Source organism: Spea bombifrons, chromosome 4 (assembly GCF_027358695.1).
Source record: "Spea bombifrons isolate aSpeBom1 chromosome 4, aSpeBom1.2.pri, whole genome shotgun sequence".
In the NCBI taxonomy this organism is placed as follows: domain Eukaryota; kingdom Metazoa; phylum Chordata; class Amphibia; order Anura; family Pelobatidae; genus Spea; species Spea bombifrons.
This window is the reverse complement of record NC_071090.1, coordinates 55,150,483-55,177,461: the sequence shown is the minus strand read 5'-3', so window position 1 is coordinate 55,177,461 and position 26,979 is coordinate 55,150,483. Positions and strand designations below refer to the sequence as shown.

Sequence of the window (26,979 nt, the reverse complement as noted above, 5' to 3'; positions counted from 1 at the left end):
TGGAGATGGAGGGAGGGAGGATAATGAGTTCAGTTTTAGAAAGATTAAGTTTCAGGTAGTGTTGTGACATCCATGAAGAAATAGCTGAAAAGCAGTTGCTAATACAGGACATGAGAGATGGAGAGAGATCAGGAGAAGACAGGTAGATTTGGGTATCATCTGCATATAGATGATACTGGAGGCCAAATGAGTTGATTAGTTTGCCAAGAGATGAAGTATAAAGAGAGAAAAGCAGAGGGCCAAGGACTGAACCTTGGGGGACACCAACCGAAAGTGGAAGGGGCGATGATGTCTTCTTAGAGAAGTTGACAGAGAAGGAACGGTTATTATTTAATTATTAACGCTGTACGTCACTATAATCATAGTCTTACAACCATTTCAGTGCTTTTTTATATTTTTTTTAATGGTGCATTTAAATTAAATAACACATCTATTTATTTAAGTGACCTGTGTGTCTTTCTTTTTAAAGGTGATCTCAGTAGTCATTATGTATTTAATAAAATGGATATAGTTCACTCAAAAGTAGGTTACAATAAAGGGGAAAAATGACAGAAAAATATTTGAATCATATAACACTTGTTTAGTAAGCATAACCTTCTGATGGTACCTAAATGTCTCCAGTCCAGATGTTATCTCTTTTATACACCCACATAATTGGGATGATTTATGAATGTGCAGCAGTTGAAAATACAGGGAAAGGATAACTGTAAGCATGTCAGTGTATAAATTGTTTTGTTAACAGTTGTGATGGTTTTAGGACAAATCCATAATTCAAAAGTAAATATGCAAACAAGCACGTGGTACGATTGCTCCTTAAAAAATTGATCCGTATCTTCTGGTCAATGTTGCCATAAAAATACCATTTCCGATATTTGGTTCTTCTGCGAGCAACTGCTGGCTGTATACACTTGGACGCACACACACCATGAGCCCAATCTCCCAACAGGATGACCTGCCTTTGGTGAGCAGATGGGCCTAGCACAATTAGTCAATGTTGTTATGTTTTAAAAGGTTTATTTATATGAATGGGGTGATAGACAATTTCAAGCCTATTGTCCTTCCAGTTATTAAAGAACCTTGTGCACATATATTCATATGTAAAAGAAGTTTATTTATTTCTCACAGAGTGTTAACATTACATGCAAATACATTAAAGATATTCAATTAAGGATGCAAGTCAAAAGATTGGGAAATTTGTTAAAATAAAAACATACCAAATACATTATAACAATGAAGTTACAAGTCAACTAGAAAAACGATTTGTAGTAAAATATAAAAATCTACAATTATAAATATAAATTTGGTCCATGCCACTATTACAATATGTACAGCAATTGTGAGGTTTTTTTATCCTACAGAGGAACAGATGTTATCTCAAAATGATTAAATGTTAAAATGTAAAATACTATTTACAATCCCACATAAAAGCAACTGAAATCCTAGAGAACTCAAGACTTTCTGCACTTTGATGCGACAATAAAAAAAAATGAAAGTGTAAAATGTGTACACCTATAAATATAGTTAAAATAGTTAAAAACTTGTAGTAGGAAAGTTAATACTGTGGCGACAGGGCCTAACGCCATTCACAGCAACACTGCAAAAATTGCTCAACTTATTCTTGACATTACAGACAGATTACAAAAAGTCTTTCAAAAGGCACACATTATTAATTGTAGATGGAGGGTAAAGTCACATGTGACAGCTTAGTTGCTGATGGAATGTAAACCTAGTATATCTGGTGCCATCCGATTTTGTTTTGATTTCAAACACGTGGGACAACCGTGTGATTTTTCGTAATTATACCAAAGACTCCAAGCTCTCTGATGTGTTTCCATCTGGTACAGCTGATCCATTGCTCTCCATGCAGGCCAGAGGACTTTCTTCCTGCCTTGTGCTTACAAGACTCAGTATTGCCTTGAATAGAAACTGGTATTGTTCCTGTAAGAAAGCAGACATAGAATTACTTATTAAAATCGGAGTGCCGAAACTGTTTTTACAACTCTTCTTTAAGGCGCTTCGGTAAAACATTTCTATATAACTGTTGTGGAACTCCTTTTGATAAGTTATAAAAACTGCAGGCCTTTAACCTCAATGTTAAATTCTGTACAAGTTTTTAAAACAATTACAGTTACATAAATATGTACGAAATAAGCAATAAGGTTAAATGATGCACTGTAGGAAACATTACACTCTAAACGGATGAGATGTAAAAGTAATTTGTTGTAGAAATTTGGTTGAAAACAATTATAGTACACTGTAAGGAGCTTTGTATGCTCTGATTGACTTCAAGTGAGATTAAAGATATATGTGTAGTGTTTTAGCTGTAGTGTCGTAATATTATACATGGGCAAAAAATCTACTGTCTATAATATAACCAACTGCTCATGTGTGACATTACAAGCCATTTCATGGCATGTGACGCTTTGTATAAGGTAACCTCGACTTCCAACCTCAACACTTTACAAAGTTACATTGAGTCGCTTGTTTGGAGAAATGATTTACCAGTCTAACAGGGCTGGTAAAAGTATATGAATCATTAAGGGAAAGCAAATTGTTCTCCATATTATTCTAACTGGCTTCATAATATTGAGGAAGGAAGAAAGAAAGTAGTGTTAAGAATTATTTATCCTTTACAAAAGGCAGGGGTTATTTACTATATTTCTTTCAAAAAAAGCTTTTAGAAATATACTTACCACGTCTGTAAAAATTCCAGGTCTCATCAGATTAATCATCTTTGCTACCTGATAGACATCAACAGAGTTTTCATTTTCCAGCTGATGCATAAGGGTGTATAATGCACAGAATGTTCCAGCGGTCAATCCTCCATATCTGAAATCATACGAAATTATAAAAGTATGACATATGAAGTATGAAAACACATATAATAAGAAAGAGAAAATGGTGATCTGTCATTTTAAGGCCAGCGTCTGCCAAATGAAGTACATACATATACATGTTACACTTTCATACTCTTGCTGCGTGTGGCCTTATGTATTCGGCGAGTGGCTGCATTCTGTAGGGTCTGATCTCCTTGTGGAGTGCCAGTATCGGTAAGTGTGCAGCCATACCGGCCACCAGACCACTGGGCATTTTCTGAGCATGACCTACATGATCATCTTAATGGTAGCCCTCTATTCATTCTTTGCCCATCTTAAAACATTTTAACCCTATTACTGTTATTGCCAAACTCATTTCCACCAATGGCCCATTAAAAAAAAATGTTCTTATGAAAGTTACAATAGTTACATTTTCATCTACAGGACATTTGTGGCTTTTGCAACCCTTCCAGTTTGGAGTCCACCATTTCATCTAGGACAGGGCTCTGATTAAAAAAAAGATCTGGATCTTCCAGCAACATGCAAAGACGTTCACAAACCAAACACATTTAAGCTGCAGCAAAACACTGCTTTGACGGAAGGGGATACATGACCTTGCCCATGGGCTAGGTTTTAAAAAAGGAACTTCTCAAGTATAAAACTCGCATTCTTAGTCATGAACAATGAATGTTATAAATGTCAGTACATCACACTTGTATTTTCTTACTCATCGTGTACAACAATCGGTCCATCTTTACTGACTGCTTCTTCTTTGATTAGCTGAATCAGTTCAAAAGTCTTACTTATGGGACTATCTGGATTGGGCCACTTCGGACATTGGAAATGTCTCACTTCAAGAACATAGTCATCCTATAGGAAACAAACCAAAAGATTCTGCTAAAATTCTCATTGTGGTCGTCATTCCTGAAGGAACATGCATTTAGCTATTCATAGAAAAAAAGAGTTACGTCCGTATAGCATGTTTTTACACATTATCACAAATCTGAACTCTCATGTGATTTCTACAAAACAACCTACAGTTTGTGCATTGAGATAAGGGGCAGCATTTCTAATATGGCATGGCTGTATAAAAGCAAATGGTTTGAGCTAAAGAAAAACAACCTTTTCTACACTGTGTTTATAACACCATGAATGTAGAGCCTACTATTTCAAATAAAAAAAACTATGTTATATACCCGGTTGTCCTACAACTTTAAATGATTGCTTATGAGAAGAGCTTTTAATAGCAATCCTTATTGCTCCCAAGTAGTGCAGTCAAGCTCTGTGTAGTGCTGAGTAAATGTTTCTCTCTACTTTACACACTGGTTATCTTACTAATGCAAAGTTAAGCACAGACTTATATATTTACTAAATTCCAAGGTACCATATTTCTACTGAGAGCTCTGAATCCCAAACTATAGTGCTCCAGAGCCGATATACATTAACCTTGCTTGTAACTAAAAATGTTCTTATGAGTAGTAGATTGAAAGAGCAATGTAGTTAATCCTACATTCACTCTTCCTAAGTGAACTCTTTACAAGTGTACATATAGTTAAGGTGGGGGTAATAACAGTACCATCTATCTTTGGAATCATCATGTACTCTGTTTGTTTAACTTCCTTATCTCGCTCTCTTTTAATTTTTCCATGGTTATCTACTTGTTTTTCCTTTCCTTCATTTCCCTCTTCAGCTTAATTGCACAGGTTCGTCCTCCTCTCTTAACCCCACGGCAACTCTCTCTCTTACTTTGACATTCAGTCTGTCTGTTATTTCCAAAAGCAATGCTTGTTGACTTAATGACTCCACAATCCACGGCTGGACTAGGCTTAATATCAGCCCTGGAAAATAAGGCCAGCTCTCTATAAAATGACATAGGTGCAGCCTTCTACTGGATACATCACATAGCACACAACGTTCGTACACTTTAGTAGTATGCGTGTGTGTAAATACAGCCAAAGGCTGACTGATGGGATATGCTGTATAACTGACAGTAAAGATATGTGGGAGGCCTTCTTATCTCCCAGTCTATTGGATTGCTGCATGGTTCTCTTACTCTTCTCTACTATCCACATCTTGGTTGACTTCAATATCAACAATCCACCCTCCCCTGCTATGCACAAACTGTTATCCAAAAGAAAAATATCTGTGAACACTCTACTGCAAAATTAATCTCATCTTTGCCTGTTCATCACATGTTCATCACATGCAGATACACATGTTAAACAAAACAGGCCTTCGAGGTCTCCAGTGTTCTCTTCTCACCCTTGATATAGTCAAATCATTCTTACTCAACCATTCCCCCCTTTTCCATCTCATTCTTCTCAGCCTCATCCATCTTCTGCACTGATATGTCTTAAAATGTGTTAATGGTATTCTAAATCTTATAAATCATCTGTTTTATTGTTTTTTTTTACTGTTATAATAGTGCTACAGAATCTGCTGATTACAAAGGTGTTTACTCACTTGCGTAGCTTCTAAAATAAAGTCCTGGATTATCAGTTTTTCCTCATTTGAAAGACAAATGTGGTCTTCTCCAACCATGGACACTGTAAAATTTTCACAGGTGATGGGTTCTTCTTTGTTTGGCCAGTAGACAAACTCATCTTCTGCCTAATAAATAACATTTCTGTAATTAACAGCTTGAGATAAGGAAAAACCTAGAAAATATTCTTTCACTAAAAGATATTGTTTTTCATTGCATTCATGCACTTAAATAATAATTACATGATTTCTTCAAAATTCTAGATATGAAATACTGTGGTACTCAAAATTACAGTTATATAGTATTTTCAAGCTGTTTGCATCTTACCATGTTCTGATTATCAGGAAGCATTACAATTATCTGCGAATTGTGGTCCCATATCATTCTCCAAAAATCTTTTATTGTGTGCAGTAAAGGATGCTGGGTAATTATAAACTTATTACATTCATGATAAGCCTGCAAAAAAAATATTTTTTGATTACAAATAAAAAGTTTGAATGCCATTTTCCCTCCTCTGAAGTGAACATACATTAAAGAAATGTATGTAAAGCTAGGTGTTTATACACTGATCCCTTATGTAAAGCTGGGTGTGTGTGTGCAGAAATGTTGTCGCCCATCTGCATGCCTGAGAACATTATAAACGAGCTGGCCCTGAGATTCTTTACATATTGACCCTTCAATGGCCCATCATGCCGATTCTATGCAACAACTCATCGTATGTGCTAACCAAATGTCGCAAATACTTGTTCTCATAAACACCTTGTCTTGACATTATTTTAAATAGGCCAGGATGATACTGGTGTGCAGCATTAGGAGGACTGTGTATGGGACCTGCCAGAATGCTGTACTATTGTGGAGGTAATTACAATAGCATGTAAACGTGTAACTTCTGAGGTAATGAAACACATATAAGGATCAGATTACTTTGATTAATTCATGTCTTGCAAATGTGTTTAAGGCACCATTACAGTATATTTCTAGCCGTGCCTACTGGCTGCCTTGTTCTGCCCTCTCCCTGCTGGAATTAGGAACAGATCCCATACGGAGAGCACAGTGTCAGGCAGCTGGTTGAATGCATAGAAGGCAACAACCAGTTACCAAGCAAAACGTAAAGGTTTATGACATGGACAAGAAACATAAAACATGATGGAAGATAAGTCATTTAGGTCATCCAGTCTGCCTGTTTTTTTTTATTATGTAAATACCCAAATCAAGTCCTTGGCCTCCTCTCAGATTCATTATAACCATATGTGTATCCAAAGCATGTTTAAATTTCCTATTTGTATTAGCCTTTACCACTTTTGCTGAGTCACTGTTCCACGTATCTACCACCTTCTCAGAAAGATTCAATAGCTTACCATTATGTACGAAGCATTAATGTAATCTGTCCCTTCTCCAGCCAACGAAGAAAGGCCTACTCTTGATCTTTCAACTGCAAAAACATGAGCAGATACAAGTGAATGGATCCTCTGGATATGGCTAGAAATATGGCACATTGAAATCATGCTATTACAATGCTATTCCACTTTAGAGATCACCCTAGCTGTGTGCACGTTACGACTACCTGCTTTTCTTTGCTCACCTGGATCAAACATAGAATTTGAAGGCAGATAACCATTCAATCCATCTCGTCTGCCCATTTTTCCTGATGGAAAAACTCAGACCTTAATCAGTCCTTGGTCTTAGGCATAAAGCTATCCTGAATCTATCACATACATGCTTAAATTCCCTCTCTGCAGCAGAGATAATTTTAATTGCATTGAAAATTATCCTTATTTTACCTTGTGGTGAATGTAAAGCATCTTGTTTATTTATATTAGTATTGCTAGAATCACTTTATGGTTATTTTTCAAGGTTGCAACATTTTCTAAACTTCTATGCAGTATCGAAAAAAATAAAAAAGTTGATATATGACAACAGAAGAAAAAAAAAAGTGTACCTGGAATAATAGAAGAAGTTCGGTTTTTGTCCCTATTTTGCGGTTTCAGGGCTGTAGAGTAGTCACACTGCAGTATGTTGGGTTCACTTAACAACTGAATGATTTAAAAAAAAACATTTAAACAATAAAAAATGGTTATGTATTTTGTACGCATTTTATTTGTACTGCAATTTCAATTATTAGGAACTGAATAAAATAATGCAATCTTTTTATTGAATACTATTTAATTTAAGTTCAATAGAAATGGCTCCTAAGGTCACATATGATTTTCAACTGTGTGATCTCTTTTAGAATAAGATTTTCTCTGCCTTGTTATTGTTGAAAACAATGGATTTCTGTCTCAGCCTCTTCAAAGTGCCCACAGCGTGGGCATTGTCTATATTCGAAGGTTAAAGTGTACAAGGCTTCATGTGTAGTTTTTCTTTCAGACTTCATTCCGGTATTAAACAATAAGAAATGTGCTTCTGCTTCCTATTCATCCTATGAGAATGGCTCGTTATTGTGGAAAGCATGTCATTTTGATAGAATTCTCTGCCTGCGATAACAGTACTAGAACGCCCAATACTGATTTGTGATTAGGCCTTTTTACTAAGCTCAAGGTAAACTCTACAGTAAAGCTAGAATGTTGTATAGTAGTACCTCTACTCTTGCCCTCAAGAATAATAATCACTGATAGAAAATAAGTGAATTAGAAAAGTACTATTGATTCAGACCTAGCAAATTTAAATAGCACATGAACATATATTACCTTGAACTGTGACTCAAGTTTTGATTTCCCAGTTGGGCCCGTTGTTAGAAGAGCATTTACATACGAGTGAATTTGATTCTCTGGTACCTCTGTTTCTCTGCTCAGAATAGCCTCAACCAAGGCATCATGAATGAAGATGTATTGCTCCTAGGAGGTAAAGTAACAAACCTTAGCCTTTTCTATTTAGTTTCGCTAAAGTAATTAGAACAAACTGAAAACTTATATATATATCAAAGTATCTGTAGAAAGACACCAGTGTCCTTGTGGCTGGTGGGAGTTATTAGTGCATATAGGACAAACCCTATTGCTGTGTATCCATAAAAGCTATTATCCAGTGAGTACAGGAGTCTTAGAGCAGGCCCTTGAATACAAGACTCACAATTCTTGTTTCATTATATTTATTTCTATCCTGATCACCACTGTTGCTCTACTATCTTTCCAAATGCTCACCTTAATGAAAACATTCACCTTGACTTAATTTGTTTCCTAAGACAGAAGACAGTCTGAACAGATCATAATGTCCTGGGCCAGCCCTAGGGTTTCTAGCACCGTATGTAAACAAAGTCTCCGAGAACCCCTCTTACATGCACTTGTTTGCTAACAATAATCCTCCTGACAGCCTGTAGTGCTCACAGGGGAATTGTGATGTGAAATGGTTAATAGTGTGATGATGGCACACTGGTGTGATGCTTAATTGTAAAGGAATGGGTTAATATGCGGTTTCAGTTATTCTCTGTTTAAGAGTATAACAGAAAATTTTAAATCAAAATGTTATCATGTAGAATGCTCTAGTGCAGCTGAACATGTCCTTGAACCTGGGATCTTAGGAGTACAGCATGAGAATCCTGTTTTTAACTAAATGTGTAAATAGTTGAGCATGATCACATAGACAGATAATTACATAGTATTTCATGTATTACTAAAAAGGTATAAAAGTGGTGCCCTTTCAATAATTAAGTAAGCCCTGCAGCTCATCTGTGAAGCTAAGCATAGCTTTAATGTGCAAGAAGGGACGTAAAAATAATCTCTTTCATCTGGTTATTATGCATGCATTTTGATTTGGATAATAAACTATATGCAGGATTTCATCTATTCAGTGAAATTGGCATTTCTGTATGCTTTAACTTCTTAACCCCTGCCTGTCCACAGTTAATTTTAGTATTTTACCTCTGTTTGGACCAGGTAGTTCCTTTGAGAGCGAATATGCTTCAAGAATCCAAAAATGTTGACTGTCCCTTCTTGTTGAATCTGCTGTAGCATACTATCCAACACAATATAGGTACCAGTTCTCCCAACACCGGCGCTTTTGAGAATGAAATATTAAAATTAGATATTAAGCCCATTATATCCCCTGCCATAAATACAGACAGATAATCTTGTGTGCAAAACCAATTATGTTGAATTTGTTTAGATGGCTGGCTTATTCAGATGTTGAAAATGTGTTGTTGGCAATCATTGCTGTATAAGACATGTGCCTACAGCAGGAAAAATAACAATAACAGAAGTAAAGTATTTAAATTTGATCATTCACAGTAAACTGTGATCATTTATTATACTATTAAGTAGAAAACATTCATTGTTTTCAATGTATGACCATTTGGCAGGTTGAATTACTAAATATGTGTCTGCTCCCACTTATTTATACTGAACTGCCAATGCCAGGTCCTACCCATACATACAGTATATTGATGAACCATCACTGTACAAAAGAGGGCATGGCGCTTCAACCTGTCTAAAGCGGGGTTTTAGTAAGATTCTTTTACAGGTGACCATGGCACATATTTAAGAGGAAGAGCCAAGCCAGAAGTGAGACAGGGCTTAGCTTAGTCCTAGGATCAAATTTACAAGATGAGGCATGATCACTAAAGCAGCACTATTTATATAAATCATATATATAGGTAAAATATTTTTACCATGTCCTAACAGTAGACAGATAAACGTGATGATCGCAATTACCACAATGCATGTTACATCTGACTCTTTGTTAATTAAGAGCTGACAGGTTTCCCAAGCTAGGCTTAAGCCTTCACTGGCTTGACCAGGGTTGGCTGACAAATGCATTTTCTATTTTTTCAAAAGATTCATGGAGAACATGCTATTCTCATTTAGAACATTATCTGTTATTTTGATGTTTGTCACCTTTACATATCAATTAAAATATTGTTAGCTTTTTCAACAGTTTGTGGTAGGTCTAAACAGGTCTTCTCAATAGTTAGTTCTTCAGATCACCTACAATCTTGTCATCTCCAGTCCTATTCAGCAAAATGATACACAATGTGATACATACACATTCCCTTTCTTCAAAACCATTATGCTTCATAACCATTGTGAAGTATAATAAAATTAGTTGCTTTATCATAATCAGCAAAGTTGGCCAAATATTAAGTTTGAACCAAAAGAACATGTTTGACTATAAATACTCCAAACTCTACAAGAGATCAGCTCCTTTTAGTAAGTCACAGTGGTCTGCTCCCCACCATTAGAATGCCGTTCTTGCATTACATTACTACTGTTCTCTTACAAAAGTCATTTGAGACTAGACTTTAAGAATATTTATGTTAAACATGCTTTTCAGATGCTTAGTAAGTATGCAGGTAGACCAACAAGCGATGCCTACTATTGCTAGAATCCACAAGCGAAGTACCAAATGATCACTGAGGAGAAATGGTGTGCTATATCACATAGTAGTGAACACCTCACCTGCAGTGCACTACAACAGGACCATTAGTGCCACTCTTTGCAGCAGCCGCCTTTCTCACAAATGTAAGAACTGGAAGAGTGTACTCTGGAACACCCATGTCAGGCCACTGGGTATAGTGATATTGTACCACTGATCGTTCATTCATTCTCCCTTTCTGGGATCCCTAATAAGGAGAAAACATATTCATTTTATGTGTTTTTTATGTACAGAGGCAGATAGTAGGTAAATTACTGTTTGACTTTTTTTTTTTTTAACGTTGTTAGTTGGAACACAAGTTTGTGTCAATACCACTTTTACTAGTAAGTTTAGCTAGAATGATGCTACAGTTTCCCAGAGGCACTATTTGTACAAGACAGCGTAATAACTTTACTAACCTTTTTAATCTTAGTGTTCCGAATTGTGAACATCCGCACGGTGTAGTAGGCCAATACACGTGTACTCTTTTGGGTAATGAAAAATGCTCCAAATTCTTCACTGCCATCACTGGGCCAGTATTGGTCACACTTTCTCTATTATTTGTAAAGAAACTGCATTAATTGAGTGTACAAGAAACCCACATGTACATTTTTTTTATCAAGGTAAGTTTTACCTGCAAAAGATTTGTGTATTTGTATGAAAAGGAATTAATATTTCCTTAGCTCATAGCTGAGTGGTCCGTTTAAATGTAGTCCCCATTGAAAATGCGTGGGGAGATTCTAACACGGATTGGAAACAATTTTCTTTTTTTATTTATATAACATGGAAAGCTTTAGGCTTTCCTCTTGAGTGTTTTCCTCTCTGTTTTTGGCTAGATGAGAGCATGTTGTTGGTTTTTGAGAGTGAATGTGAGTAATATATACTATATGTTAATCAAAGCAGTGCTTCTCAACCTTTTTTCCAACCAATCATCCCTAGAACCCAATACCTCAAACCAGTATCTGCAATGCACAAATGTGCTTTCTTATTTTATGCCAAAATATTGAAATTCCCATCAGAAGAACTAAATTAGACTTTGTAAGGGAATAGGCTTGCAAGCAGGAATCATGGTAGGTTATAAAAGGTAGTTGCTGACTTCAGACCTCTGGTTAAATCTGCCACAAGGACATGTTTATCTCCCTCCCAATTCTTCTTTGTTTCAGGTCAGGATTAGTGCTGGCGGGGGGTCCCTAGGACTGGAATATACTACTAGTGCCAGTGCCATCGGAACGAACTGCACCGCAGACAGCTAAGTGCCGACTCACTGCGGACTGGATGCCTGGGGACTGGCAAGCAGTGAATGTTTTGCCGGTAGTCTCGGTGAACTCACCAGTCATAAAGATCACATCAGTTAGCGAGTTTAAGCTAGCATGTTTTATACACTGTGGCCTTTATCTACATGTGTCTGTTTCTTTATTCTAATATAATGTAATGGCCATATTGACATTGCACCAGTCAAGGCACATTTCCACGAATAAAGTTTTGTTGGTGTGTATAAGTATCATGTAGCATAAAGCAGGGTAGTGGAGTGTTTTAATGCAAAAAAAAAAATGATAGCTATTGAGTAGGAATTGGAGCAGCATTGTACTCACTCTCCCCTTTTCCACAAGGTTAGTTATCATTACAATGACTTCAACATTTTGCTCCCAGACCATTCTCCAGAAATCCTCCGCTGTTGACTTTAACGGCCCTTGAGCAGCAATGTATGCTTTTGGTTTGTTGTAACCCTGTTTCCAAAATAAAACATTGCATCAGATATGGTAACTGTTGTGCGCCCATCAACAAACATGACTAGTTTGTTTTTGTTTCCTTCTGAATTTAAAGGGCCATATTGATCAAAACTGGAGCAGTTGTGCAGTAATTACCATATTTGCTCGATTATAAGACGACCCTGATTATAAGACGACCCCCCCATAATCTGAATATTAACTTAGGAAAAAAAGAAAAAGCCTGAATATAAGACGACCCTAAAGGAAAAAAGTTTTACCAGTAAATGTTAATTCATGTAAACTATTTTTTTTAATAAAAGCTATGATTGAGAAAAATATTTTTTTTTTGTTTTTATTTCTTGTATTTTCCAACCTGTCCCCCAGTTACGCACATCTGCCCCCAGGCTTGCCACACCAATATGGCACTGTGGCCCATGATATGCCTTTTAACCCTCTATATGCCACTGTGCCCCATGGTATGCCTTTTGACCCCCTATGTGCCACTCTGCCTCCAGAAATGCCTTATACCCCTATATCCCATTCTGGCATTTAGGGGGTTAAAATGCATATTATGGGGCAGAGTGGCATATAGGGAGGTATAAGGCATTCCAGGAGGCAGAGTGGCATTAAGGGAGTTAAAAGGCATTATATAGAGCACTCTGCCTCCAGAAATGCCTTATACCCCTATATGCCACTCTGGCATTTAGGGGGTTAAAAGGCATATTATGGGGCAGAGTGGCATATAGGGAGGTATAAGGCATTTCAGGAGGCAGAGTGCACTATTAAATGCCCCCTTAACGCCACTCTGCCTCCTGAAATGCCTTATACCTCCCTATATGCCACTCTGCCCCATAATATGCCTTTTAACCCCCTAAGTGCCAGAGTGGCATATAGGGGTGTAAGGCATTCCAGAAATGCCCTACACACACACACACACACACACACACACTTACTTACTTACCGGTGCTTCCAATTTCCTGCTGTATTGCCGGGGCAGCGGGTTGACGTCTCATTCCGCGGCAGCCGGAAGGAGGTGGAGTTGGCAGCGGGGGTTTGTATGCGTCCGTCGCAAATACCTTCCCCGGCTGTCAGAGATCAGGAACTCTGGAACTCTGATCTCTGACAGTCGGGGAAGGTATTTGCGACGGACGCATACAAACCCCCGCTGCCAACTTCACCTCCGGAAGCACCGGTAAGTGTGGGGGGGGGGCGACGACAGGAGGATCCAGGTCCCCTGCAGCGGTGCGGGGGATCTGGATCTTAGTCTCCTAATCAGACCTCTATTTGAGATCTGATTAGAAGACGACCCCGATTATAAGACGAGGGGTATTTTTCAGAGCATTTGCTCTGAAAAAAACCTCGTCTTATAATCGAGCAAATACGGTAATATGGAGTAATCACCTTGGGGCCTAATGGAATGCATTTGCTATTGTAATATTATAAGACACCCTAAAATAAAAATACAAATCTGAGCTTCAAACTGTTCATGCAATGTAATAAGCCTAGTAACGGGCAACCCGCCATTTACTTACATCCACATAATTTGCGTTAATATAATCCGTTGCCTTCCCATCCTTTTCTGCCAGCTGTGAAAGTTTAACTCTGCTGTGATCATCTGCAAGCACAATTACTACAATTAAACCCTAGCATATAACAAGCATTATGTTACAATATATATCATTCACATGTTCTCCATCCAAACCCACTATTCTACATGATTTAATTACTTGAAAGATTGTAAAGTATGCATTATCCTTTGACTTCCATTATGCTTACTTTATAATGCAGCTATTCAGTGCATGGGTGCTGAATATATATTGAGAACATCTTGGGTTTAAGTACAGGAAAAAAATTGACGGAAATGGCCATAATACAGTACTCTTTTACTAAAAGTACATTAATAAAATGGTACGGGTTCCCAACATTAATTAATTATGTGCTCATACATTCTAGGCAGCCCTGGGCATAAATGCTATTAATGTCCTTGCAAAATTTAAATTAAAAGTGCTGTCTTGTAAGGCATAGGTTAAAAGTGCTGTCTTGTAAGGCATAGGCCAAAACTGTGAGGCATTGTGGCTGACTTCCCCATGAAGGAGACACGGGTCCTTCTATTGCGGCATAATAATTTATATGCACAGGATCGATTGCTCTTGGTTCTTCTTCTTAACATTTTTTAAAATATGTATTTATTACATTTTTTTAAAATTTATTAGATTATACTTACAGGCAACAATGTTTATGTATCTATTCTTATTCTTATTATCTGGATGGTTGGAAGTATCAGACGTTATTCCTAAATCAGCTGTGCAATTCTGAACCTCCTGAAAATGAAATGTATTTTCAAAGGCATAGTAGACACAGAACAAAATGTAGAAATGTTGTAGATTTATTTTATATACAGAAAAAAAAAAATAAGAATGATATCTGTTGATAAACTGCCTTACCTGGTAATACTCTTTCAGTGTCTAATGGGGAATGAATGAAAGAAAAAATAAATAAAATAAATTTCACAATGCAAACTAAGGAGGGAATGATTATGAAAACAAAGGAAATCCAAGTAATTATGATAAATAAAAAAAACAAGACTGAAAATGTGTATTAAAACCCACATGAAATGTCTGAAAAAATAAAGAAAATGTGCCAATATTTAAGATACTTAACACATTACAAAAACTGTAAAATTGACTATTTTTAAAAGGAAATTGCTGAAAAAAAGGGGGTTTCTACAAAACAATTTCAGTTTACATTGATATTTATTTAATCCTTACAGTGGAGTCGAAGATGTAAAAAGTACAAACTGAAAGGTGGCATATGACTTGTTCATACAAAGCATTTCCAAGTTATACGAAGAGAACCATTATAGTAGAATTTTGTCTGATTCATTTTTATCTGATTATCTGATTTGCATAGGTCCAAATAAAACAATAAAAAGCAATCTAAATGTTCATTTTTTAAATACACAGTTGATGGAAATATTTCAGTTGTGTTGAGGCAATTATCGGTTAATTTACAAAACATGAGAAAAGCATGGGTTTTTAAACAAATTAGAGTTGTATATTTCTGCAGTTTTTGTAAAGAAATATTACCTACTAAGTTGAATAGGAGTTAATAAGCATTTCAATGAAAACTTGAAAGTCCCTTATACCATAAGAGAGTTGACCGTCGAAGTACACAAGCAACTCGGAGCTCGCTGTGTCTAACCATTTGAGAACGCATAAATGTACCTCAAATTCTTCAGTAAATCCATTTTTTGCATGTAGTTCTCCGACATGTTTAGGGAATTGCTTTAAAGGAATCGCTCCAACATCATCTTTAAAAAAAAAGAAAGAACATTTAAGTTAAACAAATCAAGTGCATCTAAATTATGACATTTTCTCAACTTTACGAGGTACTTAATAGTGACCCTTCACTAGGAACTGTTTGACAAAGGTACAACAAGCCTGTGTGTCTAACACAGATGGGAGGGAGATCATGATTCTTTATCAAGCACATCACAAAATATTTTTGGCATCAACTCCACAAAGATGATGTTAGTGTTTTTGCTGCAATCGTTTCCCCAGATACCTCATCCATGAAGATTCTCCTGGTAAACACGTGTATAGATACTAAATTGGTTCTGAGCCCCAAAATACAAACTGTTCAACATGTCCCGCTTACAACTGAGAATGAGCAATATTCAGTATTACAGGGTTAGCTACATGGTGCAGTGCCCAATGGTTGACGATGTTAATGGAATGATACTTAAAGTGGTGATAAGAATACAGCCTCCAGGGATGTGGTTTGAGACCTGTGTCTGAATTTATTCAAAGGACATAGGGTTAACCTGTTTTTTTTTTTTAAACTGCCTGGGGGTCATGTTATATTTCTCAGATTCCCCTATCATTATGGCTTTGGACACATGATTACAATAACTCATGGAGAGACTCTCCATGGACAACTAGTAAAGCTTAGCACTGCAGTACTTAGTACTTGAAATGTCTTAAACCAATAGCAGAAGAACCATAAACTGCACCAGAGATTTCCAGTTTAATGCTCAAGACCAAGCAATTAGCTTGGTCACCAAGTCTCCAGACTGAGTTATATAGATATGGTCCCCTTACAACGAGAACTGATTATTGCGAATTATAGAATTATAATATTAATGAGTGTTTTAACCCCCCAACTGCACACACCTGACTGGACAGGCAGGGGTTAACAGGTTCGAGGATACAGAGATGACACTTTTATTCAATGGATGAAATCATGCATTTAGTTTATTAAAGAAATCAAAAACACATGCCTTATAATCAACAATGAAAGAGGAATGAAACAGGTTATGCTTACGTCCCTTCCAGGACCAGGAGACTCTCCAAGCTATGCCCAGCTTCACAGTTCGAGATGGGCTGCGGGGCTAACGCCAAGCACCATACACTAGTCCGTGGAAGAGGACTCATCATTGCTGGAAGGGTCTCACTTTTATATTTTTTACTAATACATGAAAGTCTATGTAATTATCATAAATATTGCATTTAGCTAAAAAGGATCCTCATATCCTGTCAACACCTCAACTTCCTAGATTCAAGGACATGATATAGGATGTTTAAAAGAATGTTTAGCTGTGATCCTGCTACATGACATGATTTTAATTAAAGTTCATATTATACTTTTATACAGAGAATAACTGAAAAACAGCATATTAACCCTTTCCTCAACAATTAGCCCTTACACCAACATGCCTTCATCACACTATTAACCCTGCCACATCACATTTCTTTTGCTTTCTAAGTTTGGGTTGTTTTTTTTTGTAATGTTGGCAAAAACCATTAAACATTGTCAACATTGTAAAAATATACATTGCATAAAGAAACATCTCAGTATTAATACATAGGTTTTATTTATATCAACAGATGTTCACCATTTTGAGTGACTAATAATTTAGGCTTCACTTAACAAGAATTTATTGATATGATTGCAACATCCATCTGTTCTGTTTTATAGATGAATGCAAATGAATACTAAAATTGAATTATGTAGTCAGGCTTACAAAGGAAAATTCACATATGTGCAATTGCACCTTCACACGTACATGACAGCATCTGGCAGCAGGTGTGCATTCTCTAATTAGATGCAAATATAGTAATAAGGCAGTAAATGTAACAAGAAGCAGAGATGGGTTTGATTGACGAGATGGCCATAAACTAGTGATTAAATATACACATTAAATAAATACTTACCATTAGCTACATATTGATTAATAAGCCTTAATTTGTTTGTTGGAAGGGGGTATATATATACACACACATATATATATATGTGTATATATATATATATATATATATATATATATTGTTTAAACACAAAACAAATCAGTATGGAAATTACAACTTCTGTTTCTAGCATCATACTTTGCAGGGTATTGAGAATTTTTTTTATCAAAAGGTTGCATGTTTTAGCTTCTATATGCCACCTAACTTCTGATATTTGGTACTTATTGTATCATCTGATGCTTACCTAGGGACCTTTTACAGGTATGTTGTATGCTAAATAAAAGCAGCAACAAGTTGGAATAAGATTTGAATTTTTCTAGTTATTAAGCTTTAAAACTAGTTAGAGTAGAAGTGATGCTCTCCTACTGTGCCGAGTATGATACTTTTTTAAAAATTAAAATATATTTATTTAAATATATCATTAGACATAATTCACCAAACAAGTTTTAAAAACTTAAAATCTTCTTGAAGATTTTTTGGTAGAGACTAGAATTCATGGTTCAATTATGGCTAGTCACCGAGGTCCTGAAGCAGCCCCACCCCAACCATCACACTACCACCACATTTGAACTGGGAACTGCAGTTTACCTGTGATATACCTGTGATATATATAAAATAATGCATTTGGAACATATGCTGTTATTACAGCATTGGGGAAGAGAGGGACTTGGGAGTAATTATTTCTGAGGACTAAGGGGTAATCAGGCAAGGCAACAAAGCATCAGAAAAAGCAAGCATAGTGTTGTGTCGCATAGTTAAAGGAGTTAGTAGCAGAAATATGTAAGTGGTCTTTAGATCTCTGGTCAGACCTCATCTGGAGAATTGTGTACAATTGACATCTTGTAGGATCTTGTAAATGGTTTGAAAAATCAGGAAAGACTTAGGGATCTCAATATGTATAGTTTCAAAGAGGGGATATGAAAAAAAGAATTTAAAACCATAAAGGGATTTAACTTAGTATGAGAGGGGGCTCTATTTTAAATAAAGGGAAATGTTAGAACAAGAAGTCATATTCAAAACAAGGAGCAGTGCAAGTGCAACACAACGTCTTGTTTTTTATTTGGCTGTTGGCAAGCTTGTGAGGGAGCATAAAAAAGCACTGAAAAGCATCCATTTAAGGACACTTATGGATGTCCTACCATGTCGTACTAGGACTATCCTGAGGAAGACACACAGGCATGGTGCCTCATGTGCTATGTAAAGGACACACTCAATGGTTTGCTGGGAATTGCTGGTTATTGAGGAGGGAGCCGGTTTCAGTCTAGGACGGCCACAGGTTTTTCCACAGCCTGCTTAGGGGCTATTCTCTTATGGTCTGTCTAGAGGAGGACTAACCCCCACTGCCCTCCTGGTTGACTTGACTCAACCCCCTTATTCATCTCACCCTCAACCCATACCCCAGACCGACCCCTGTCACCCTTTTTTGATTTATAAAACAATGTTTTATGTGCTTTATCTGGAAATGTTAAAGGCATACAACGGTATGTCATTAACCTATGTCTAACACAATAGAGGAATAAAGGTGAGAATTATATATGTAAGTAAATTACCTGAAACTGGGAAAACTGGGGCAGGTGGGCTGGAAACTACCCTTGGTGATGTGTTATCTTCTAAATAAAAGTGGGCTGTCTGAAAACATTTCCTGAAACACAGCAAAACAAATATATTGAAGGTTATTAAACTCAAGCAGGACCACACACTTCCTTTTTGTTCTTACACCTATATCAACAAAGGATACAAAAATGAATACATTCATTCATTTGAAGTTTGAAATCATTTGCATGTGCCACATACAGAAGAATGAGCAAATTAACACCCACATCAGAAAACCAATATGCAATACTACAGGTAAATATGATATATATATATAACAAATAGCCTTGCACTCCTACCAAAACATAAGTATGGTGATAAATACTAGTTTCGCTAGATTAAAAAACGTGCCTGGTGCTTGGCTGTTAGCAAAATAACAATAATCAAATGGTAATAAAGCCAGCACTCACGGTCTTCGATAGTACTTAGCTTTTATTGCAAGACGCTAAAATATCGAGGTTTCAGTCCAACTTGTGGACTGATGAAAGTCCACAAGTTGGACTGAAACCTCAATATTTTATCACATATACTATATACTATAGTGAATGCCACACATATACAGTTTGTAAAGTAACCATAAACAGTTTGCATTACTACTGTTTATATCTAATTAATAAAACCCCTGCATCGGTACAGGTAAAGCATTACTGTATTGAGTCTTATAGCAGTTGAAAAAAAAGTAGTGTTAAGTTCACCTTATATACATTGCTTTTATCATTTTGTGTGTTTTTTTTTCTTATTTACCATAAAAAGAAAATTAAGAAAACTGAGAGCATTTGCAATTGGTCAATTACTTCATTAAGCTGTTGGCATTTATGACCAGTAGTTCACAAATAAGGGCACATCATTTTATTTACAAAATGTGACATTTGGGGAAACATTAAAACACTTATTATGGTGTGTATTTAATTGGTTTATGAAATATCTTAATAAAACAATTTTAGTTTGCTATATCCAGATGGCATAATATTCAATTATTGTTCACAACTCTGCTACCATATATCACTCAAAAAGCCTACTAGTTTATATAGTTTAACATTTACAAATTAGCTATTCAATTTTATTGTGCAACATCTGGCCCTTGATAATGTGTACGTAGAATAATACCAGGTGCGCCATCTGTTTTGGCGTGAGAGGTGACCAACATTGTGATGACGGGCTAAGTGTGAAAAAAGGGAATCTTAATGATCAGTCAAATCAAATTAATCAAGTAATGTCTGATCATCCCAGATGTGCAGTAACTCTCTTCAATTAATAATAGAGAGTAAAAAGCCTGATATTCACTGATATAACACATTTTGATCCTTCATTTAAATTTTTCAATTTTTAATCATGGACTTTTTTTCCCCCGTAGTGTCTATGCTTTACTTTCAGCCCCGATATGAATTCTGGAATAATATACTTTAAAAAGAGATTTCACTTAAGCTTCTTTCTCTGTTGCAGTACCATCTAGTGCCCTGTGTATTGCATTTCAATGTGAGCCCTCAATACACAAATGTCGCAATAGGCTGCTAAGTAGAGTAGATTAAATGGTGTTCGTGGGACATTACTTGGAATCAACATTCTATAACCCAATGGAACACATTCTACGCACGGACAAGGAAGTCTCATTAGACCTTCCCTGGATCTTTCGCTGAGCCTGTGCTAGAGCTGATTGGTGGAAAGTATATCAAGAGTTGGGAGGTGTGTGTTTGGCAAGTTGGGTGGTGGGAAGAGGGCCAAATGCATCTGCAAAGAGGACATCATGCACTTTTAAAGGGACCTCTCCGCTATCATATGCATTAAGGTGTCTATGGTGAGTGTCCCTTTAACAGTTACAGTTAGTGCTGAAAACATTAAAAACGTAATCTCAACACTAGGGATTACACATACATTTATTGATAGATCTTAAATTGAAAACACTGCCTCACAGACATTTTTAATATTTTTTAAAACTTTTTTTATATTTTTTTTAGACGCCACAGCTGGTGCCTGCTTTGGGTGCGCTGACTAGCGGAAAAACCCTAGTCCATCCTTAAGTATATACAAGTCAATAACAATTAGCCCACATTTTACTATTAAGTGTTCTTCGAGATTTAAGATCTTTTATATAGGAAGGAAAAATGATTTTCCCTATGTACAGTGGCATCGCAGTTGCAAAATAATTGGGTTTTCCATCTGTTTGGCTATGTAAAAGTATTGTATTCCCTTCAAACTTGGTTTGGTGAAAGAAAAAGAATCATTATTTTCCTATATTCCTGTATAGAAGGAAATTTACCTATGGGCAGGGGAAGGCAGGCGCCCAGACCCCTTGCCCCCATAACTAATACATGCAGTAAAACTTTTGCCTCTGTTGTATATCATTCACGTATGTGTAAACATTATGTAAAGTTTAAATCACAAAAATGGAACACTCACCTCCAATATATCAATATGCCCACAAGTACTACAAGACAGATAAAGGTCAGTGATGAGACAACCACAAGTGGTATAAGGGTCTTCTGCTCTGATTCCAAACCTTCTGCTAGACCAACACGAGATTCATGGCTACTATTACTTGCCTCTGTAGTCAGAAAAAAAAAGGTATTCAATAATTCTATGTATTCAGTACGGGCAAATAGAAACATTTACAGTGATACAAACTGAAATTATATTTAAAATGATATTAAAAAAAATGAATATGGACAAATAAAATGTCCATTTTTAAATATTAAACATCCTATGAATGTATACATCTACATTAGATTGTATGATGCATACTCTTACCCAGCCTTACATGAAAAGATAATACAATAGCAGACAATATTATTTACTAAGTGGAAATTTATATTCCTTAAAAATAATATTGTGCTCATACTACCAAAAATAATAGGAAATAATTCACCATAATAATAATAATAATAATAATAATAATAAGCATTGCATATTACTAAATATTTGTAAGACAAATATTTTTGGGGAAAAGATCAGTTAGGTCATGCTTGCAAGCTTCAAATATATATTTATATATTTACAAAAAGCTAGACATACGACACACGCATCATTCATGCAAATTCATGCACGACTAAGGCTACGCATGCTGTTTAGTAGCAATCTAAAGTAATGGCCAACAGTTTGGAAACCCATAATATTTTAATGCTGAATGCTTCCCTTGCAAGGATACAGATATAATAACTATATGTACAAAAGGGCATAGAGTACTTATTGTTGCTAAGAGCATCATCCTTACTAACTAGATCATGGTACATATACAGAATACATATATATAAATAAATAAGTTAAGACATTTGTCTTATGCACTCTTGTGTACCAAATAAGATGGTTTCATAGCAAGTAGAACCAATCTAGTGCATATAGCACAAATGTATGACTTTGTAGTACCTGCCAAAAAGGGGTAGGTAGCGGTACAATCTGATAAGTAGAACTCATATCACAGAGAAACAACATAGATTACTAACACGTCTCAAAACCATTGTTTACAATCTGCAGGCCATGTTCTACAACTATATACTAAAAATGGCTGCTTCTCCTTGAGCATGCAGGTTATTACATATAGTGTATTTGTACAATGTCTTTGAAGAATGACAAATGAAATAACAGGTCAGTTGTGGAGACAGTGGTTCATGATGGTCATACAATTCTATTCTGTGACAGAAGAAGCAGGGGTGATGGAAGTATACAACCTGAGCCATATTGTGCATTGCAACAGAAGAATCCTTTACACGAACACTTATTGCACTAGCACGAGGAGTACAATATATTAAACAAAACAAAAAAAATGTGTGAGGAATTGCACACTGGAGACGCACCTTGATTAAAAGAAACATCTTCGCAGCATCCGAAATTATATTGGGGAGTCATGGGACAATTGTGTGTTGGGGAGAAAAACAGATCACAACCGTTCTTACTTGTTCCGGTGTAAGTGTACATACGACGCATGCACCTCATCATCGTGCAAATGATTTTGTGGGTCCATGCAATACTATGAATGAGGTAAAGTAGGATCATACTAATCACAACAGTAGCTTAGCAGTCTACCGCTATGCGTTCTGTACGTTCTTCAAAAAAGTAGTCATAGAAAAAATCACTTTAGGAACATTTTGAAATACAAGCTCCAGATCACAATGACCTCTGGCAATTTTTAGCTATTTACATTTAAAGGTGCTATTTGACTTAGGCAAAACATTAAGATCTATCGTTTTATTTAAATCAAATTAAAACCCAGAAATCTTCAGTTTCTATTCCAGCAAGCTTTAAAGGGCCTACAGGTATGTCATATGCCATACGTGTCAATTCAAAATTCTAAGAAAAAAGAATTTGCATGATAAAAGGCTTACAGCGTCATTTCTGGGAACGGTTGGGCACTTGGCAGTTCTAGGAATGATATTTCAAATGTTTCCTTAACAGGCGTTAAGTTCAGAAGGGTAGGTAGAACAGCACCTTTAAAAGAGATATAACTACCCAGAGATCAAAGCTCTACATTCACAACAGCATAGTTTATTAATGAAAACATATTTTATTTCAGTTAAGCACATGTTTATATAGTTTAACAGTTACAAATTAGCTATTCAATTTTGTAGGGGTCTTGGGAGGACCTAAGAGTGAAAACCTTGCCTCACATGTCAATCTTGATTCTACCCCTTAAAGTCTTTGAAGACGTTAAAGTGGAATACCGTGGCATGTCTTTTAAATGGGAACTGATTTAGAAAAAGTGCACTTACAATTTTACATACATGGCCTTAAAATAACACTTTCTTGTTATTAGTTGCTATTTCTAGATTTTCTTACATGCCAATATCAGACAGTAGTCCACAAATGTTATACAAGATATATATCCATGAAAATAATTCTAGACCCAAATTGCGATCTAAACCACACAGGGTATCTTGGCACCAGGTGATGTTGTGAGCAGTTTGAAAAGATAGCTAAATCCAAACTGAACAACAGCAGGCCTTGATCTTATAAACCATGCATCTACTCATCTTCAAAAGGGAAGCTGTGGTAAATAGATGCTTGGTGCATTGCTTTTTTACATGGGGGGTTTAATGAATAATTCCTTTGTACCCTGATACCGAAATATTAAAAAATATTAAAAAAGCAAATATCAAAATATTTTCAAAGAACGTAATATAAAAATATAAAGCATGCAGTGAGTTGCACTGATTTGCACTGATTTTCAGTCAGATTGATAGCCTACCTGAGAGAGAAGAAATAATACGTTATAATCTGTGCTAAAGGCTGGATTAAATGTGTTTATACATGACACAGAAAAGGGCCTGGGCGATGAAAATTAAACCAACATTCCCTTGCATTAGCGGTTTAACATACCATACAGTGCAATAAATTGGACATTAAAATAAAGGAATTCTACGGGACTACTTTTTGCACCCAAACATTTCTCTCTGCTGTAAAACACAGCAACTGTAAAGTGTTAAACAACAGAGATGACAGGTTATCAGGTGCACTTATGGGAACAGAATGGAGCCTTTTCTATCAGAATGGTCATGTATGGAGCCTTATCTACATACCGTATCTACTAGTTCTTGGTAATAGTGATCTATTTGTGTATTCTCAGAAAAAGAGATAAGGCCTACTGTAGTGTCAATAAGAAGGAAGCATATAGTGGTGTACGCACGTATACCTATATGTATACCTATATGCATATAATATGTATATATAAACACGTACACACTACACACGTGTTGTGTATATGGGGACTTTTTAATTACATCTTTATTAATAAACTGCGTTAATATATTGCACCATAGACTTGTGAGCCCACGGTTCCCTAAACATTGTCTAATCCCCTCTCTTCCATCTCTTTCCCTCCTCTTTTCATGTTTTCGACCTATCGCTCCCTGCATACATCTTAACCCACTCCACCAAATGTAAAAGGCATTGAGAGGACCCCCTGAGGGCCTATGAACAGGTCTTGGAAAGCTACCCCTTTTGATTTGATTAAAGACAGCCCTGGGTGTTGCCATTTTCACCGGAGATGATACAGTTATCTCTGTGCGCATGAGGCTCAGTGCAAACAACAATCCCACTCCGGTACTAAAAGGAAAAATGCTTAAAGGAAAATTAACTAGGCTGGATTACTAATCGGTTATATTGCCATATACTTGTCAAGTAATATAATGAATGCGAGTTGGGATGTTTTCCGAACACTATGAACTCTTTGAAAATCCCATCTTTTAGCCATTTCAATAATTTTGTATGTTCTGTTAAACTCTATGTGAAAATGGCTCCATCTAGTGTACAGATACATATAATACATCTTTTAGAGAAAATGTTTATTCTATTCCATTAGAATTTCCATTAATTTTTTTAGCTAATTCATAAAGAAATACAGCCCCCAAAATATGTTCATTCTCATTAGTGTTGTATTGCCTCTCACAGTAGTCATGTACTTTTTAAGTAGGAATTACTAGTCGGCTTAAGCAATCAGGATCTAGCACTAATACGTGCATTCACGATCTTATTATATAATAGGGTGGATTTACCTAAAAAGTCAACAGTTTAAGTTAAACACAAAATATGTTATAATAGGGAGGCTGTATTTTTAAGTTCTATAAGTTCTATAATAGACCTTAAATAGTTTGCTAATTATAGTATAAGCGACTTTTCCTAATAAAGCAATAAAATCTTTGAGATTGGTCCCCAAATGAATCAGCATTGACAAATACAAAATGTTTGCCTCCACAACACTCATAACTATGCATCTGAAGGGTATTACATAAGGCAAAATGTAAAATGTTAACAGTGACACATTTTTTGGAGGGAAAAAAAAAATCAAACTTTTGTAGTACATGATAAATATTACGCTTTTCACATTAATATCAAATGGCACGGTATGGGAACCCATATGTCTTTTTACTATTCACATATCACTAACAAGTCCTGCATTTTCAAGCTGTTCTCTGTCACTTGTGCTTTTGTTTAAAGGTGTAGTCCCTTGTGTTTTATTTGTGCATTGGAGAATATCTCTTACTGACCTGACTGTATCTCAATTACCACTGATAAAACACCTTGTGAGTAATGGCTAGAATATATCAAGGACTGTAGTGTATTCTTGTTATTTCTCTTTTTTTTTTAATTTATTTTGTCGTTTTATTATGTACATTTCTTGCAATGTAATTATTCCTTATTCCATTTTTCCCCCTAAATAATTTAAAAAAAATAATGAAATGTTAACTGTTGACCTAATTGGTTTTGCACGCAGGGAGAGGGATGGACCACACCTTTATAATACAGTGACTGAAAGCAGACAGTGTTTGTTTTAAACTCATTGCAGAAGATCCATTAATTAAATCATGCTGCTTTATCTGGCGGAACAATTATTGGCATTGCTGTTATATTGTTTATGCATTTATTTGATTAGAATCCAAAGCAAAAGGAAAGCAAAGCAAGAAGGAAAACCCCACTGCAAGAACACACAAAAGGTAATTTAGGATGGTGCAGGAATAACCAGAGAGATTAGGCGCAAGCTGTGTTAGGAATCATTATAGCTGCTCCATGTTTAATATTACCATGTTTATTTTAAGACATCAGTTACATTGCAAAAAGAACTACCTAACTCCAAACAATACTTTGTCTACATGTAAAAAACCTGCAGTCATTTCAAACATAAACTCACACTTACCATTGAAAAGCCTAGACTGTGTGACATGATCGCTAATGGGTAGGTTGCGTTCCAAACTTTCTATGAACTTGAATAACATGAAATGGGCCACTTACTCTTATCTCACACTTTTGTTTCCTCTAAATATCCATAACACTGTTTTTTTCCACTACATAATAGACTGGAAGAA

At 36.0% G+C, this 26,979-nt stretch overlaps 1 protein-coding gene across 5 annotated transcripts in view; it reads right to left on the bottom strand.

Moving 5' to 3' along the window:
- Positions 1–1,090: 1,090 nt before the first annotated feature.
- Positions 1,091–26,979, bottom strand: part of PTPRZ1 (protein tyrosine phosphatase receptor type Z1) — a 78,957-nt gene continuing 53,068 nt past the window's right edge. For 3 of the 5 annotated variants that reach the window (XM_053465327.1, XM_053465328.1, XM_053465330.1), the window contains 18 exons: positions 21,587–21,731; positions 19,147–19,238; positions 15,575–15,660; positions 14,795–14,815; positions 14,575–14,671; positions 13,883–13,965; positions 12,234–12,368; positions 11,061–11,195; positions 10,686–10,849; positions 9,153–9,288; positions 7,986–8,132; positions 7,238–7,331; positions 6,657–6,730; positions 5,626–5,754; positions 5,280–5,426; positions 3,544–3,686; positions 2,694–2,829; positions 1,091–1,938 (listed from right to left, as the gene is read on the bottom strand). In XM_053465327.1, coding sequence (XP_053321302.1) covers positions 1,798–1,938; positions 2,694–2,829; positions 3,544–3,686; positions 5,280–5,426; positions 5,626–5,754; positions 6,657–6,730; positions 7,238–7,331; positions 7,986–8,132; positions 9,153–9,288; positions 10,686–10,849; positions 11,061–11,195; positions 12,234–12,368; positions 13,883–13,965; positions 14,575–14,671; positions 14,795–14,815; positions 15,575–15,660; positions 19,147–19,238; positions 21,587–21,731 — 2,105 coding nt within the window. In that variant the 3' untranslated portion in view covers positions 1,091–1,797. The remainder of the gene's footprint in view (positions 1,939–2,693; positions 2,830–3,543; positions 3,687–5,279; positions 5,427–5,625; positions 5,755–6,656; positions 6,731–7,237; positions 7,332–7,985; positions 8,133–9,152; positions 9,289–10,685; positions 10,850–11,060; positions 11,196–12,233; positions 12,369–13,882; positions 13,966–14,574; positions 14,672–14,794; positions 14,816–15,574; positions 15,661–19,146; positions 19,239–21,586; positions 21,732–26,979) is intronic. The other 2 variants (XM_053465329.1, XM_053465331.1) reach the window with 1 other exon arrangement.